This window comes from Columba livia, chromosome 9 (genome assembly GCF_036013475.1).
Source record: "Columba livia isolate bColLiv1 breed racing homer chromosome 9, bColLiv1.pat.W.v2, whole genome shotgun sequence".
Taxonomy (NCBI): domain Eukaryota; kingdom Metazoa; phylum Chordata; class Aves; order Columbiformes; family Columbidae; genus Columba; species Columba livia.
Window position 1 is genome coordinate 2,311,804 of NC_088610.1, and position 15,973 is coordinate 2,327,776.

At 42.9% G+C, this 15,973-nt stretch overlaps 1 protein-coding gene across 3 annotated transcripts in view; it reads right to left on the reverse strand.

Moving 5' to 3' along the window:
* The window catches only part of PPM1L (protein phosphatase, Mg2+/Mn2+ dependent 1L), an 89,144-nt gene that overhangs the window by 19,106 nt on the left and 54,065 nt on the right, over positions 1-15,973 (reverse strand). For all 3 annotated transcript variants that reach the window (XM_065073450.1, XM_065073451.1, XM_005507195.3), the window contains exon 2: positions 5,675-5,849. In XM_065073450.1, the coding sequence (XP_064929522.1) occupies positions 5,675-5,849 (175 nt within the window). The remainder of the gene's footprint in view (positions 1-5,674; positions 5,850-15,973) is intronic.

Consider the following 15,973-nt stretch of genomic DNA (forward strand, 5'->3'; position numbering starts at 1 on the left):
ACTACAAAGGTATAAATAGGAAAGGGAAGAGTACGTGGCATGTATACAGTAAGACTGAAAATAGTTACAAATGCTTGAGTAGGAACAAAATGCTTCACGTGATTGATAAAAAAGAAATCCCTAATGTACTGGCACAGCCCTGCAGAGTCACCACCGCACCTACAGAGGTTTTGCCAGGTATAGAAAAATATATATACATATGTGGTTTTACCAAATGCATTTACCAAATACCCTGAATCAAGTGCTGCTGGCGCTTACAATGGTTCCGAAAAGCTGCCTGCTAGCTGATGAATTTAAATAGCTAAATACCCACTTCAAAAATTGATGGGGAAGTGAAGAATATTTCATAGGCAAGCAGGCACCTGTCACAGCGCTACTTCTGCCCTGAGCTTCTGCTGAAAGGTTATAATTATGTGAATAATAAAAATGTATTTTAGCGGAGGAAAAGAATACAACACGCTTGGGCTGGCTGGAATCCATGTCTGCTGTTTACAAACACTGCCAATATTCTAGGAAGCTGGAAGACCACAATGTGGGGAATTAGAGTGTTGTATGGTTTGCATTGAAGCTACATCCTAAATGTAATTTAAATGGTTTTATGTGTACACATACAGAGACCCTTAGGCTGGCACTCAGCTCCTAACGAAGCTGTCGACTGGTATTTTATCAGTGAGGAAAAGCTAATTCACAGGCAACAGAAAAGAGCGGCGCCTTTAGGATATTGCTCTTCACTCACTAAAGGAAATGCTGAAAATAAACCCCCAAATCACAGCAGAAATGCCGGATTCTTTCCACTGACCATCGAGGAGCTCCAGAAAAGTTGGCCAGAATTTGATGTTGATAATGCAGATATTGAAAAGTAAAAGAGACAAACTCTGCCCCGGTGACTGCCGGGGATTTCTGCTCCAGGTGCTGGTTCTCTGCAGAAAAACAGAGTGACCAAGTTTGACATGTAGCTGTAACGTGTACAATAAATTAAATATGCCAAAGAGACACCGGGCATAAGGCAGAGATCAGACAAATTCAGAGGTAATTATCTGGCAATAAAAACTCCCTACTGTATTCTCTGGAAAAAGCGCGACGCCGAGTTCTCACTGCAGCAACCAAGGAGCAGAGAAGGGAGTTGTTTTGAATCACGTTCTTGAGATCAAATACCTAAAAAATCATTTAAAAATGGAACCTGAGCGGGACAGAAAGCCCGCAGAGCGCTCTGGTTCTTCCTCTTCTGCAGAATGAACCCTCCGGCTGTGTCAACGTGATTGTGACAAACCAGAAAATACATGTACGGATTGCTCCATCCTGCCAAGGGGAGCTCACCATGGCACACAAAAAGCCAGCCTAGAAACACATCATTTACTATGAACATCCCTCACCTGTATGTGCTTTTTCCTCAGAAAAAGACATTGTTTCTGGCTCTTCCTCGCAGCTTTACGGCTCTCCTGGTTTTGTCCTCACATATTCTGTGCAACCCACTGCTTTGCAACTCTTGTTTTAATCACATTTAGTGCATGGCTTTCCTCCCCGCTCTTTACATCCCTCCTAAAAACTTGTGTAAAGCTTTCCAACCATTTTATAGGCTCAAGTCATTTCACATTTGGCAGCAGGTTTACTGCTGAGCATGAGCCACCTTGAGATGAACATCACAGCAACGTTCTCTTATTTTATCTTCACCGCGATGCAACATAATGATGACTTTACCTGGTAAAGCTCTTTGCAGTGGGGAAAAAAGGATGTTCCCCAGCAAAGTATTTGTTATCCCAAATTACAGGATATATTTCCAATGCAATCTTACTGCTTTAATTTTCTCTCTGCTTTCTCTGGGGGGAAACACCTGCCTGTACTGCCTGAAAGGGAGCACGGCAATTGAAAGAGGAGCAGCATCGGCCCCTCGATGATTAATTTAATGTTTTCCCAGTGCGACCACACTACCATGGGCATTTGTGTGAAGCTGATGGATTTGCCAACCTCTTGGACTGAAGTTTAACCCTGGATATTTTTGCTTTTCTGTAGTTTTGTCAGAAACAACAAATGCTCACGGGACTGGATCTACACGAGGTTGCAGTCCTGCAGCTGGAATGAGGGTCTGAGCCTTGGATTCACACTCAGAGCTGGTCTTCTGCAAAGCAGAGAAATATACTTGGTTTCATTCCTTATCCATTCATTACCTACTAAAAAGCACAAACCCCATCTCATCCAGAGACAGAGGACAGTGTGTCGTGGGGCTAACAGCCACATTTTATCATAGAATCACTGAATGGTTTGTGTTGAAGGGACCTTCCCAGTGCCCCCCCTGCCATGAGCAGGGACATCCTCACCAGCTCAGGTTGCTCAGAGCCCCGTCCAGCCTGGCCTGGGATGTCTCCAGGGATGGTTCATCCACCACCTCTCTGGCCAAGCACCCTCACCACCCTCAGCATAAAAAATTCCCTCCTCACATCCAGCCTGTTATCTCAACAGACCCTGTATTTTGTTGCTAGAATCAGTGTATTCAGGCAATTTGGGATGTGGACCGCTAGCAGAAAAACTTGCTGTAAGAAACACCGCGGTGCTGAGAGCGAGTGTCTCGAGGAACGGTGCACATCAACGGAGTCGAAAGGTTTTCAAATGAAATCTAAAGCAAATTACACCCATAGGGAGAAGGTGCAGCGTCCAGCCATGAGCTTTTGGTCACCCTCGGTGGGGACACATAGAGGACCAGCCGCCCCTTGTCCTTCCATGTGGCTCCAGGAAACGCAGGGCACCCTGGCAAATATTCACTAAGACAACACATTTGGAGCTGACACCTGGCTCTGGATGCAGTGCCTAAATATCGATATCTCTCACGACTGCCGGGAAAAATGAAATTCATCTGTTTTGTTGCACAATAATGAAACTCAGAGGGACCATCCATTAAAGAAAAACCTATTGACTGCAGTACAAAACCCACCAGAACCCCCATCAGGCTGCAGCTACCTGGCAAACTGCCTTTAAATATCCAAAACTTGTATTTGCACAGAGTAGTCACTGACTACCCCTGATGTTTGGAGATGCTACGAATCAAAGGAATAGGATTAACATCCAATAAAGCTTCAGCGGGGAAAAAAATACTCTTGCACAAAATTAACCCAGCCTTAGCTAGTCAAGAATGCCACTTTTTAAACTAAGGGATTTAAAGATTATGAGGGGATTTGTACCCATCTGTCACTTTTGGCCTGCTTTCATTTTCTAAAGCTTCCTTAGTCAAACTTCACTAAAGATCTTGTCAACATTTGACTATTTTTAGATGAACTCATTTTATTTGGTAGCTCTGATACACTGGTTTCCTAACGGGAAAGATTTACAAGAAGAAGACAGTAGGATGTCGAGTCCATGGAAGCTGCACGTTGTTAATACTGCACGCTGCTACAAAGGCCAAATGAACACTCAAAAGTGTCCTGGAAGCCCAAGCCATTCTAGTGTAGTTCTGGTTTATTCTGGCAAATGGATGCACCTGAGTTCTGCCCAATTTTGGGAGACATCCCGGGGGTGAGAGGAGTTACCTGGGGGTCAGCACTCCGCAAATCCTCAGAAAAGGCCTTTCCAGGAGGGATGGGAAAGCTTTCGGGGATGGAAAAGTTCTGCTCCCTTGCTGTGGAAGTGCCTCCCCCCATGGATCTACTGACCCCTTGTATCACGCACCTTAAACATCTACATTTCTGGTTTCCCTGGCTGACACGTAGGATTCCAACTGCTGACGATTACAGAAATGAAAGCCCTGGCCATGCTCTCTGGGATGGGTTTTGTCGATGTCTCACGTAGTCTCCTGCCAGACAAAGTTGTATTTTCCCCTTACATCACAATCACTTTTATTTTCATCATTCTGATTTTTCAAGATTGCTTTCTTCGTTCTGTACGTACCACCAGCAGCTCCATCTTCTCATTAAATTGACTTCGGTACAGAAAAACACTAATAAAAGAAAAACGTCACCAACACAACTGCTCTGAATAGCTGGAGCGGTCGGGATCACGAACAGCTGCTGCAATTGTATTTAACTGCCCGTTTTCTGAGCTTTGCTCACAATCAGATCTTACTTCAAGAGCAGGTAGCACCATTTCAGCTTTTGTAGTAAACAAGTGACATGATTAGAATGACGAGTGGGCTCCTTCATGGTGTTTTAATCTCCGGAGGTGTCTCTACCCAATTGTGAAGCTGAAATTCCAGCTTTTTGTTTACAGCAAGCTGTGCTCTGTCTCTGTTCTGAACGTGTGTATACGCTGGGACTTTTCTAAACTAGCTATTTATGTAGCCTCTCATTTCTACATGATTGTTTCAGTGCATTATATAAAGGCACAAATATGGGTTTCAAGCAGTTTTAATCTTGCTGTCCTTCGAGAACTCACAAGACTCCGAGCTCCTTCAGTACATGACACGTGTATCTGCAAACGGCACCGTACGGGGGTCGAGAGCATTAAAGATCAAAGCAGTTTAAGAGAATCAGGCTTATTTATTGGGTGGGTGCATGCATATAATAGATAAAGTAACAGAGCATTGTAATTACTTGAAGTTCCTAACGCTCCCAGCGCTGTGAGTACCCAGAGCACACAGTCTGCAAATGGCATTTTAAGTTGCTCGGGCGCCTTTGAGATCAAAGTAGCTTAAGAGAATCGTCTCGCTAGTGAGTGGGAGTCTGAGTGGGAGTCTGAACAAAGTTGATAAGTAGTTTGAGCATTTTAACTACTTCAGGGGACTGCAGCGAAGTACAAAGAGGACAAAATAACACCAGCTGGTCAATGCTTGGTTTTCCAGAGCTGGGTTGAGAAACTCAGATGATGGTAATTTTAGCAGGGTGCCACCTAAGCAAATAGGAGAAGGATCCATTTGGGCTGGTGTCCGGCAAACACAACCTCAACAGCATGAAAAACCCAGGTCTGGGTTCGAGGCTTCTGCCTAAAACAGCTGGGAGGAAAAGCTGGAGCTGAGTTCAGCTCAGTTCCCCAAGGGCACCACGGTGCCAGATACAGTCAGGGGAATGATGGGACAACAAAGTGCCACCAGGGACTAAGAAAAACCCAAAAATGGGGCCATACTAAGTATAAACTGTTTCTGTTGTACAAGGCTGCCCGAGGCTGGTTGGTAGGGCTGAGGATGAAAGGAGATGGTGTGTTGCAGCTCTCAGCCCTGAGCAGTTAAAAGTATCAGCTACAGCTAAGAAAACCTCCACGTTATTAAAACCTAAATATCAAAACTGAAAGCCCCTGTCACTGCACTGCTAAAATCCCTCCAGCACTCCACACGTTACCTGGTTCTGGCTATCCGCAGGCATCGTGTCACCTTTAAAAATCAGATTCTGTGAGGACCACACTCTTAGCTCAGTGAGGCCAAAACCAACTTATCAGTGATGGAGAAAGCAGTAGAAACCAGGCTGCGGCACTTGCAGAGACAATAAAGAGGTAGGGCCAGATCAGTCAACATCGGTGCATTACAAAGGCCAAAGCACTGTTAGAAAAACAACCGTCCTTTCAGTCAGTGTTCAATCACTGAAGTGGAAAATCTTCTGTCTCAACTTGATTTTAGGAGAAAGAAACATTTCACTGAGCCCCCTCTTACCTCTGAGGACAAAGTGCAATTTGCCAGCACAAGCGCTAGTATTTGAGAGAAATCAAGCAAGCATTTTTTGCTTAGTAAAATGTGACTTTCAAAGAAACACACATGTACCTGCTTCATCATAGGATACGGTCAATTTCTCCAGCATTTCTCGATCGATGGATAGGATCTGCTGTTCCAGGATGGTCTGGTAGGACAGCACGCTGTTCTCTTTGTCCTTCTCGTAGTCTTGCAGATGCTGTTTGAGGACTTCGGGCAGGCGGGACTTCACGTATTCTGCTGCCGACTGTGCAGAAAAGAGGGAAAGGTTTCATTAATACATTTTCTTTTGAAAAGCTTTATGCATATCCATGACATTTTGTTTAATCTAAAGCATTCTCAAATGTAACTCTTCACAAAAAACCACTCTTCATGCTACTAACTCCTTGGTGCTTCTTCATCATTAACAACTGGGAAAATATAACTATAAAATATAATGCCTTTATTCTAAATTTTAAAGTACGAAGTGACAGAGTGGAATCACTTCACCTGCTGTTGATAAGTAACTGGGCTCGGACAGCGAGAGAAGTGAAACTTTAAGAACATTAAAATATGACATATATATACGCACATCCACACCCAGAGAATTCTTTTTAATTCTTTTTTTCTGATTGCTGAAGGCCACAAGGGAACAGAAATTAACACAAGGTGGCATAGTTGTGCTGATCTTATGGAGCCTTGTGCAGAAATGTACATGGTAGGAGATATTAAGAGCGTGTGTCTCTGGAGAGGTGTCGTCCCCGGATCCCGGCCAGAGAGCCAAACACAAAGCAGCCTGCTGGTTTTTAAGCACCAGCATCCCTGTCTTGGGAATATTACACTCCCACTTGAATAGAAAGCCTCTGGTTTTGGCATGGAAAAGGAAGATGTATAATAGAAAAGGCCGCTGCTCCAGCTTTCCTGCCAACCTCGGGACAAAAGAGAAAAATAAATGATAATAAGGTTATATTATTTCAGGCCAAGAACTGAGCCTAAGTTACCTCTACAGAGCAACAGGCTCCTTCTAGGTTTATATCTAGTTTTCCAAAGTCAATTTGTGATTAAATCTCAACCTTAAAATCTCACTAAAGTTGTGTTCCATCTTTCTGCAAGCTGAGCCATGTGAGACAAATCAAATTACTCCAGGAAAACTAAACTAAGGCTCCACATCAGGGCAGCACGTTTAATGTTACATTTTAATAGTGGCTGACGTCCAAGGGAAAGCCAAAAGATACACTGTATTCTAATGATTTTAGTCCAAGTTCAGGAGTTTGTGTTTAATGTTGCCGTTGAGAAGAGGTTTTACTCTGGGGGAAGGGAGGTCTTTTTGTCCTCTCCCTAAGGTTGCAATTTGGAAGAGCAGAAAACAAAAGAATAATCTATATATATTCCATTTTGGAAATATGTCTGTGCTAGTCAAGTATTTGTATAGTACTGGCTGTAAACACGTAAGGAAAAATACCCATCCCATCCCATCCCATCCCATCCCATCCCATCCCATCCCATCCCATCCCATCCCATCCCATCCCATCCCATCCCGAAGATCTTGCAGCCCAAGCGAAGACCAAGGGCCACAAAAACCTCCTATTTTCTGGCACGAAAGTATCAATTTATTTTATGAAGTTGAAACTGCAGTATCCTCCGTTAATCCGTTTTCAGGCTGAAGCACCCTTCTCCAAATTCAATAAAGGATTGACTTTAATACCTTAATTGACTTCAGGGTATTTCACCCTACCATGGAAAACTAGTATTTCATATATATAGGATGAATTTTAAAATATCTACATACAATGAAATATACTTGGAGAGTTTATTCTGAAACAATCACATTTTTCTCTACTCACTAAAAAACCCCTATATATAAAAATCACATCAGGAAATGTGAAATCCCTCACGGTGCAGCAACCTGAACCTCAAAAGCCACCAGCATCCTTCCATAACTACCAAATCTGCCCACATCTTTTAATTGATGAGAAACATATATCCAAAGTCATTTTTCCTTTTCATAAATCATGCTCACTGCCTGTGAAAATTTACCCCATGTTTCTGAAGTGTATCCTTATGGGAGCGTCACTGTAAGTGAGGAAGTAAAGGTCTAAAATGGTTAATTAAAGGCTTCTTTATGACACTACATCAGAATTCAAGCGGTGGCTTGATGACGAGTCTCCTTACAGAGTTATATTGCGTGATTTCGGAAAGGCTTTCAACACAGAATGGAGTATTTTTGGGTGGAAAACCACCACATCCATAGGGGACAGTTGCGTCCCTGCGCATTTAATCATGTTTTGCAGGCTGGTACAGCTCAATGCATCCCATAGTCTGGCTACACCAACCTGCTCAGCCTTCGAAATTGAGGTTTTCACCACAGCAAACACCTCCGTGGGCACACGTGTAACCAGAGAAGTGAGCCGAATACGCTGTGACAAAATGTGTTAATGAAGACAGCAAGTGTTAATCAGCTCCACCACCCCGTGGAAAACGAGGATGCAAACAAGAGCCACGACAAGATCAGGACTCTGGCACATCAGCCAGCCGAAGGATCTAATTAGCTGGAACAGTCGTTATTGATAAACACAGATTTCCAATTTTAAAAACCCTTCATCGCCTCAGACCTGCACTCTGCACCAATTGCTGCGATTTACAGGGAGAGGAGGGAAAGCACAAGTTTGTGATCTTGATATTCTCGAGACAATTCGTTCTGCCTGCAAACATCCAGAGACGATGGGAAAATACAGGATCCGCTGCAGTGTGGTGTTGCTGGCGTAGCACACACCCCACTGAAGGACTTGTAAAATCATCCCGATTCCTCTATCACGTCTGGCTGCCTCCCCTTTTCCCGTGTTTCCCTTCAGTGACACGTGGGCCACGAGAAGAAGTTTGTTCCTTCAGAGATGATGAATTGCTGGGCAAGGGCTGAGCTCACCTTATGAAAAAGAGCATTTTCAACTTAGTTCCTCTCCAGGGAAACACTTTTTTAAGCAGGATCAAGTGAGCTCGACAAATAAAAGCCTGAGGTGGGTACAACAAATGAACATGGGTGGAAACCCTGGGGAAGATGGTGGAAAGTGGGATTGACCTGCGGACCCTGTTAGACATCGCCATAAGAATCATGGAGGATACACAAAAGGAGCTGGAAGGAAATCAGTAGAGTTCAAAACGATAATATAATCTGGCAATAAGAAAGACTCAGTAAATAACTCCTAAAACTAGATTGCTAATTCAGATGATGTAACTTACCGAGAAAGAAGGCTGTGGAAATAAGAAGTGCCCTGCACATCCCAAGAGTCATTTACTCTTCTGGGTCCAGTTTGTAAAAGGGAGACAGACCTGCCCAAAGTCATCACATAAAAAGAGAAGCAAAGGGCAGCACCACAGCACAGGCCTGTCAGACACTGAACGAAAAACAGAGAGGCTGGGGGTTTGTAACCAGGAACTGGAACAATTAACCAAAGTGCCAGATGTAATCAAGTGCTGACGCTACTCAGACATGTTATAGGAAATATATTGGAGAGCACAGGTTGTCCAGCGACCTCGGAGTCTGTTGGTAGCGGTAGCCAGGACCACAGTGTGGGTGCGGGATGTTCCAGCACTGAGAAGCCTCCTAAGATAAGGAAGGCAACAGACAACTCGTGTGAAGGTGACGGTTAATTCGTCAGGGAGCAAACAGCATCATAAAGACAAAGGACTTTAAAGGAAGGACACTTCAAGATCTCTGAGGCTTGACAGCACAAAAGGGCCTAGAGCTGCAAGTCAAAGGAGAAAAGAAGGTACGAACAGCAAACATTTCATTTGGGAAATGATGGGAGTGAAAACTATCCCAATGCAAAAAAAACCACCCTAGGAATTACCCTGGTGAAGTCATCAGCCGCTCAGTCATCTCAGAATTCCATGTCAGTATCAAAGAAAAGCAAACACTGAGAAACAAATGGAGACTAAAGTAAAAAATGACTCGGAGCTAGTAAAGGTAGCAAGAAAAGGACAAGTCCATTTGTAACAAGAAAAACCCTGGCAAAATGTTGCTCTACTGCTCAGCAGAGTGGAAAAGCTATTGACAGATGATGCCATAAAAGCCGAAGTATTTAATGTCTTTTTTTTGCTACAGTACTCACTATCTTTACCTTGCTGCATTCAATGGGAAGCTAATATCAGAGGCGAATAACCAAAATCTCTAGACAGAATAGGGCAAGAACATGTTGGAAAGTGCTTATAAAGATTAGATATTTTCCGCTGGCTGGGCCAGAAGAAATTCATTCAGGTATACACAGGTAATGGGCTGAAACAATCTCTTTAATGACCTCTGCCTTTGAAAATTCACAGAGAAGCTATTTGGAAAGAGCAAATGTCGGGGCTACTTTTAAAACAGTATAAAGGGATAGAGACACAGAATTACAGACTAGTCAGTTTAACTTTGATGCCTAAAATTGGGATAAAAGATGAAATGATTTCTACGCACAGAAAAGCACCAAGATTTTAAGGCACGGGAAACAAATTGGTTTGTTCTCTGGGGGTGGAAGGAGACCTGCTAATTCAGTTCCCACCAAGCACCACCCAGGGAGAAAACGCTCCCTTGCTCATCCCAGCAAATGTGACTGTGCTTAAAAGTCGTAGTAGCACTGATCACATCATCAGCACCCCCAAATCTTTCAGGCTCTTCTCTCAAGCCTTAGGGGATCCCAGAGAAATCGCCTCCTGTGTAAACTAGGATGCTGAACCCCATGCAGATCAACTGTTTTAAAGGAACCTTCCAGGATTCAGATGTGACTCCAGAGTCCCCCCGGACCCACCGTGTGTGTGGGGGCTCTTGGGGGGTGGGAGCCCCTCACTGCCACCAACCCACCTTCCATCATGGCTCAATCATTTTGACACTCATAGAAAAGATTTCCACTGGATTTGCTATTTGAAATAGATAATGATCCCATTGGGAATTTCACATTCCACATTTTAGACTCACCCTCCTTCACAAAAACACTTTTATATACAGGTTTCTGGACTCACATCTTGAAAAAGAAAAGCAAAACCACCCACATGATTCATTATTCTAGGAATGGTGCACTTACTTAGTAGGTATCTCCCGACAGGATGGTAAAAACTGGGGCATAACGAGGTTGTGGACAAGAAATGTGTTCCAGAGAGTTTGTTAGTGAATTTTGTAGCAATGCTATGAGGCTTTCCTGTTTATTTCAAAAAGGTATGGTTCAAAATACATATATATATATATATATATATAAAAATATATATATATGTCAAAAAATGAGATTGCCAGGTTAAAGAAATCACATCTCAGGATAAATAAAAGACCTGAAAGTCAACCTCCCCACATCATTCTGGTCGAGACGTTCCTGCTGCTGGGGGCCACCAGGACAACTTCATGGGCACACCCCCCCTGCGCAGTGCAGCAATGGGGGATCTGTCCCCATTTTATTGTCATTTCAAGAGTAATTTCTTGGCATCCTGATGCTCAATTGGGTGCTGACTATAGCAAGGAAATAGTTAAAGAACATTCTTTGGGTTCCTGCCTTCCTGAGAGCTCAACTGAGTGCAGACAAACCACCTCTTCAGCCCATTGATGCTGCGATGCGGGCACGGCTGGTGCTGATTCGAGTGGATATCAAAATTCTGCCTCCAGGCCCACATGTGCCACTTCAGCTGATTCCAGAGAAATAACCCCTACATCAGCCCCAGCTCTCGCCTCTCGGTATTTAGGATCAGATGCTTCTCCTTCATCAGCACGAACCACGAATAACAGCGCTGCCGTCAGTGGGATTTTGCTGAAGCAAACCTCCTGGAATAAGGACACGAAGCTATGAATAGTTGTTTGAAAGGAAAACATCTGATAGCAAAACATCTTCTGCTCTCCAGAGGATAATACAAGATCTACAAACGGCACCAAGACCAACATTTTGCCCTCTAAAGCAAGGAACTATTTCGGGAACAAACACGCCAACAGAAACCCATTAGTAGAGTTTTCCTGTAAGGCAAACTTTTGCATAGAAATAATAGGCTACATGCACTAAAAGTATGGGGTTTTTTCTCAAAAATAAAAATTCAAGTAAATAATTTACTATTGATCAATACGTACCCTAGGAAAGCCAAACGCACCGTTTAAAACAAGGTTACTAGCAAAAGCGTTAGATCTGAAGACGTTTGGGGAACTCAGAAATTCTCTCCTAGGACTTTCAACAAGACCCAACACTGAAAGCACCGCGATTATTTTGCAAGCCCTGCACAATTTATTTCAATAGCAGGAATAATATTAGCCTCACAAACATCTTTCGTTAATCAGAAGCTATATAATCATGAGGAAATTAACCTGATTCCAAGGAGATGTATAAAGTTCAAATTAGTATTCACGCTGGCTTGTCAGAGATAGATTAAATCCATAATTACAGTAATCCACAGCTGCTTCAACTGGAGAAAATAATGAATTGCCCAGTGAGAACTGGTGTCCATGAAACGGAAAGAAAAGACCATCTGTTGTGGAGCTTTGCTCTCACTTCATGCTCTGAGCACCGAGAGCTTGATGGGCTTTGACACAGTCTATATGTGGGCTTATGGCTATGAGCAATCCAAATAACCAAACAGAACGGATAAAAATATAAAATGATGATGATTTATGGCTTTAAACTACGCACTTTAGTTTCTTCCCTGAGACAGCACTTGTCACTCACTTCTTAAATAGACTTATTTAAATGTCCTTGAATGAGAAGCGAGGAAGTCAACGAAATTTGTAATGGAAAAATTACATGTTCTGTTCTCCCTCCCACTTCCCCCGACATTAGTCATATAGAAACGTGTGACATTGCAGTGAATATATACGTGAACATCAGGACCATACTCGTTAACCCAGGGCATGGACCACGAGAGGTGAGAATCCATGCCAACCAATTCTTTTCCGTCCCCCAATGAGGGAGCGGTTAGTGAAATACTTGTACGAGTCATTTTCTTAATAACTAATTTTAATTAATGAAGTAAAATGAACAAAAATATGCTCCATGTGATATAGCCGAGCAGTCACTCATTTTACAGATAAGGAAAGGAAGCGCAGAGACGGGTTTCTCCAAGATTTCACAGCGACAGGGAGCGTTCTGGAATCTGGGCGCCTAATTAAGAGATTAATTTCATCAAGAGAAGGGGGAGCATTTTGATTATCTTGTCTGGCATCCTGAATCAGGACCATAGGACTTCCGGGGCTCATTGTTTGAATGAATAAGTCATTTTGAAAAATAGGCGACTGTTTCAGAGACAGCGGCTCATCCATAGCGCTTGGCAGTTAATTATCTGTACTGTTAGAGGATAAATTCACATACCACAGAAAATGTTCACATTCTTTCCAACCGGTATCCGCTATTATCTGTGTCTTTCAGCCACTGAATCAAGTAAAATGCCTGCTCACCTACATTCTTCTTTCTCATGGAAACACATGCAAATTGATCAGATCACCCCATTATCTTCTCATTGATAAACTCAATAGATGGAGCTCATTGAATGGCACATTATTACAAGTCACATTATCTTGAACCCTTTCTAATCTTTTCAAGCATTCTCCTTTGAACACTCAGATTTTCCAGCTTTCTTCTTTAGGGGTAATCATCACAGCAAGGCCACACACCACGGTGGAGGACCTAAAATACTAACACCAAACCCACTTCCTTACTTCTATTAACCATTTGCATTACGCTCACCGTTGCCTTCACATCTCAGGGATGGCTCATGTAGCCCCTTAATCTTCTTTTATGACCCACACTGTGCAGTACTAGATACACAGATTTCACTGAAATGCACGCATTCACCCAACAAATCAGTCAAATTTCTCTGGGTGGTTAACTGAACGTCATTATTTATCACTTCTCCAGTCTTTGATGAAATTATTAAGTTAAATCGCTACAAGGGCAAGAGGAAACAGCTTCAAGTTGCACCAGGGGAGGGTGAGGTTGGATGTGGGGAACAATTTCTCCCACAAAGGGCCGTGGGGCATTGGAACAGGCTGCCCAGGGCAGTGCTGGAGTCACCAGTCCTGGAGGGCTGGACAGACGGACATGAGGTTCTCAGGGACATGGGGCAGGGACCGGGGTGGGTTAATAGTTGAACTCCATGACCTTACAGGTCTTTTCCAACCTAAATGATTCTCTGATTCTAAGAACCATGATGGTTCTCCTTGTGAATACACCCACTCAATTATTTCTAATTATAACTAACCTGACGTCTATCACCCAACCCAAGTTTAATCCCTTTCATACATACCTTATTGCTTTTAAAGTATTCAAAATGGCACGTACATCACGGTAAAACACATGTTCTCCTTGTAAGTTTTGGCTAACTGCTATGAAAACTATTATTATTGATGAAAACAATCAAATGCTTCGCTTCATACAGTGGAATCCTACTCATGAGGAAATCCAGAATACTGTCAGTAATGAACCGGACGATGGGGCAGGGTGCACCCTCAGCTACATGATACAAAACTAGGAGGAGCACTTGATCCACCAGATGGATGTGTTGCCTCTTAGAGGGACCTGGACATGCTGGAGAAATGGGCCAACACGAACTTAATGAAGTTCAACCAAGGGAAGCACAAAGTCCTGCCCCTGGGGAGGAACAACCCCAGTCACCAGTACGCACTGGTGCTGGCCTCCCAAGCGCAGAGACAGGGACATGAAGATGATGAAGGGACTGAAGCATCCGTCATACGAGGAGAGGCTGAGAGAGCTGGGATTGTCGGCCCAGTGAAGAGAAGGCTCAGGGGGATCCTGTCCATGTGGACAAACACAACTGATGGAGCCAGGTTCCTCTCAGTGGTGCCCAGGGAATGGCCAAGAGGCAATGGGCACAAACCAAAATACAAGAAATTCCATTTAAACCTCAGAAATAACTTTTCTTATGGTGAGGGTGGTCAAACACTGAAGCAGGTTGCCCAGAGAGGAGTTTCCACCCTTGCAGACAGTCTTGACATGCCTTGAGGAACCTGCTCCAGCAGAGCTTGGACTGGACAGTCAACAGAGGCACCTCCAGCCACAGCCCCTCCAGAAAATTCAACGGGACGGCTACTCCACCCTGAATATTTGTTCTGGTTGATATATGCACCCAAAAAATGTTTAGTAAATATATTAAGAATAATGAGAACATGAGGAGTTTTTACCCCAGTAAAAGGAAATGTGTCAGCAATTAAATTGCATATGCACAGACACAAACTCTGCATCTTAATTATGCTAGGAAGCCAATTATTATTCACGCCCTTTTTAGGAGAACAATCAAGATTAGTTAGCAAATTAAACTGAAAATTAGCCACAGACAAAGCACTTATTTTATAACACTCCCGTCAGTTTCAACAAATAGGAAGCTGAAGCTTATTGTAAAGGTGATGTATTTCCTAAATCCCGGACGACACAAGAGACAAGCCATAATTATGAATACCATATCCACACGGCCATACGCAAAGGACATTTATATTTGGCATAGGAGACTAATATCTCTGCTTGCCAAAAGGCACGACTTAGCTAATGGAACAAAGCAAAATACGTTTGAATGAATTGCTAAAAAAAAAAAATAGGTATGTCAAGTTTTAACCCAATTTTTATGCTAATTGGCTGTAACTATTAACATAGATGAGCTGAATATTAAATTAGGACATGTTAAAAACGGTTTAAAAATGCATGAAAATACTTGTCCATTACCAGTTAACAGTGCGGAAAAATCTAGGTCCCAAATTACAATTTATGGTCACAAGTGATTACTAAATATAAATCCCTATAGAGCCACACCAGCAGGGCCGGAAAACCTTCACCCAAGGATGAACAGAAACATTTTCTTACATTACTGGAATCAAACCTAAGCAATGGAGGATCTTTATTTTTCTATTGGCATAAATAAGAAGTGAGAGAAGCAGAACACTGAAGATAATGGTCAAAATGCCACTAAAACAACTAACTTTACAAGAGTATTGAACTGCTTGTTTTGCAGGCTGGACACAAAGCATTTTCCGATATAGAAGAATACCGCCTTTAAAGGCAATTAAAGTGCCTTCAAACCACTCCAGGGGATTTCTACAGGTGCTTCTGTGCAGATGCTTCAAACAGCAAGATGGTTTATGAAGAACCAGTTTTACCAGGAGCCTTTCACTCTGCTGCTTTAGCTAGGGGAAAAATGTATTTATAGCCTATTAAACTCAATTAAATAGCAAGAAGCATTCTTCTTGCTTTACCACTGTTCTCTCCCCCCAAGCAAAGAAAAAGTGAGTAGAGTGGAATATTTTAGTCTAAATGGTCTCTCCTGATTTAGAGACATCACTTCCTGCCAAGCAGAAATCATCACAAGAACTAGAAAGATTCAGTCTGGGCTGAAACACTCCAAGAATTAGTTTGTTACACTGGAGACCACGACGACTCCATTTTCACC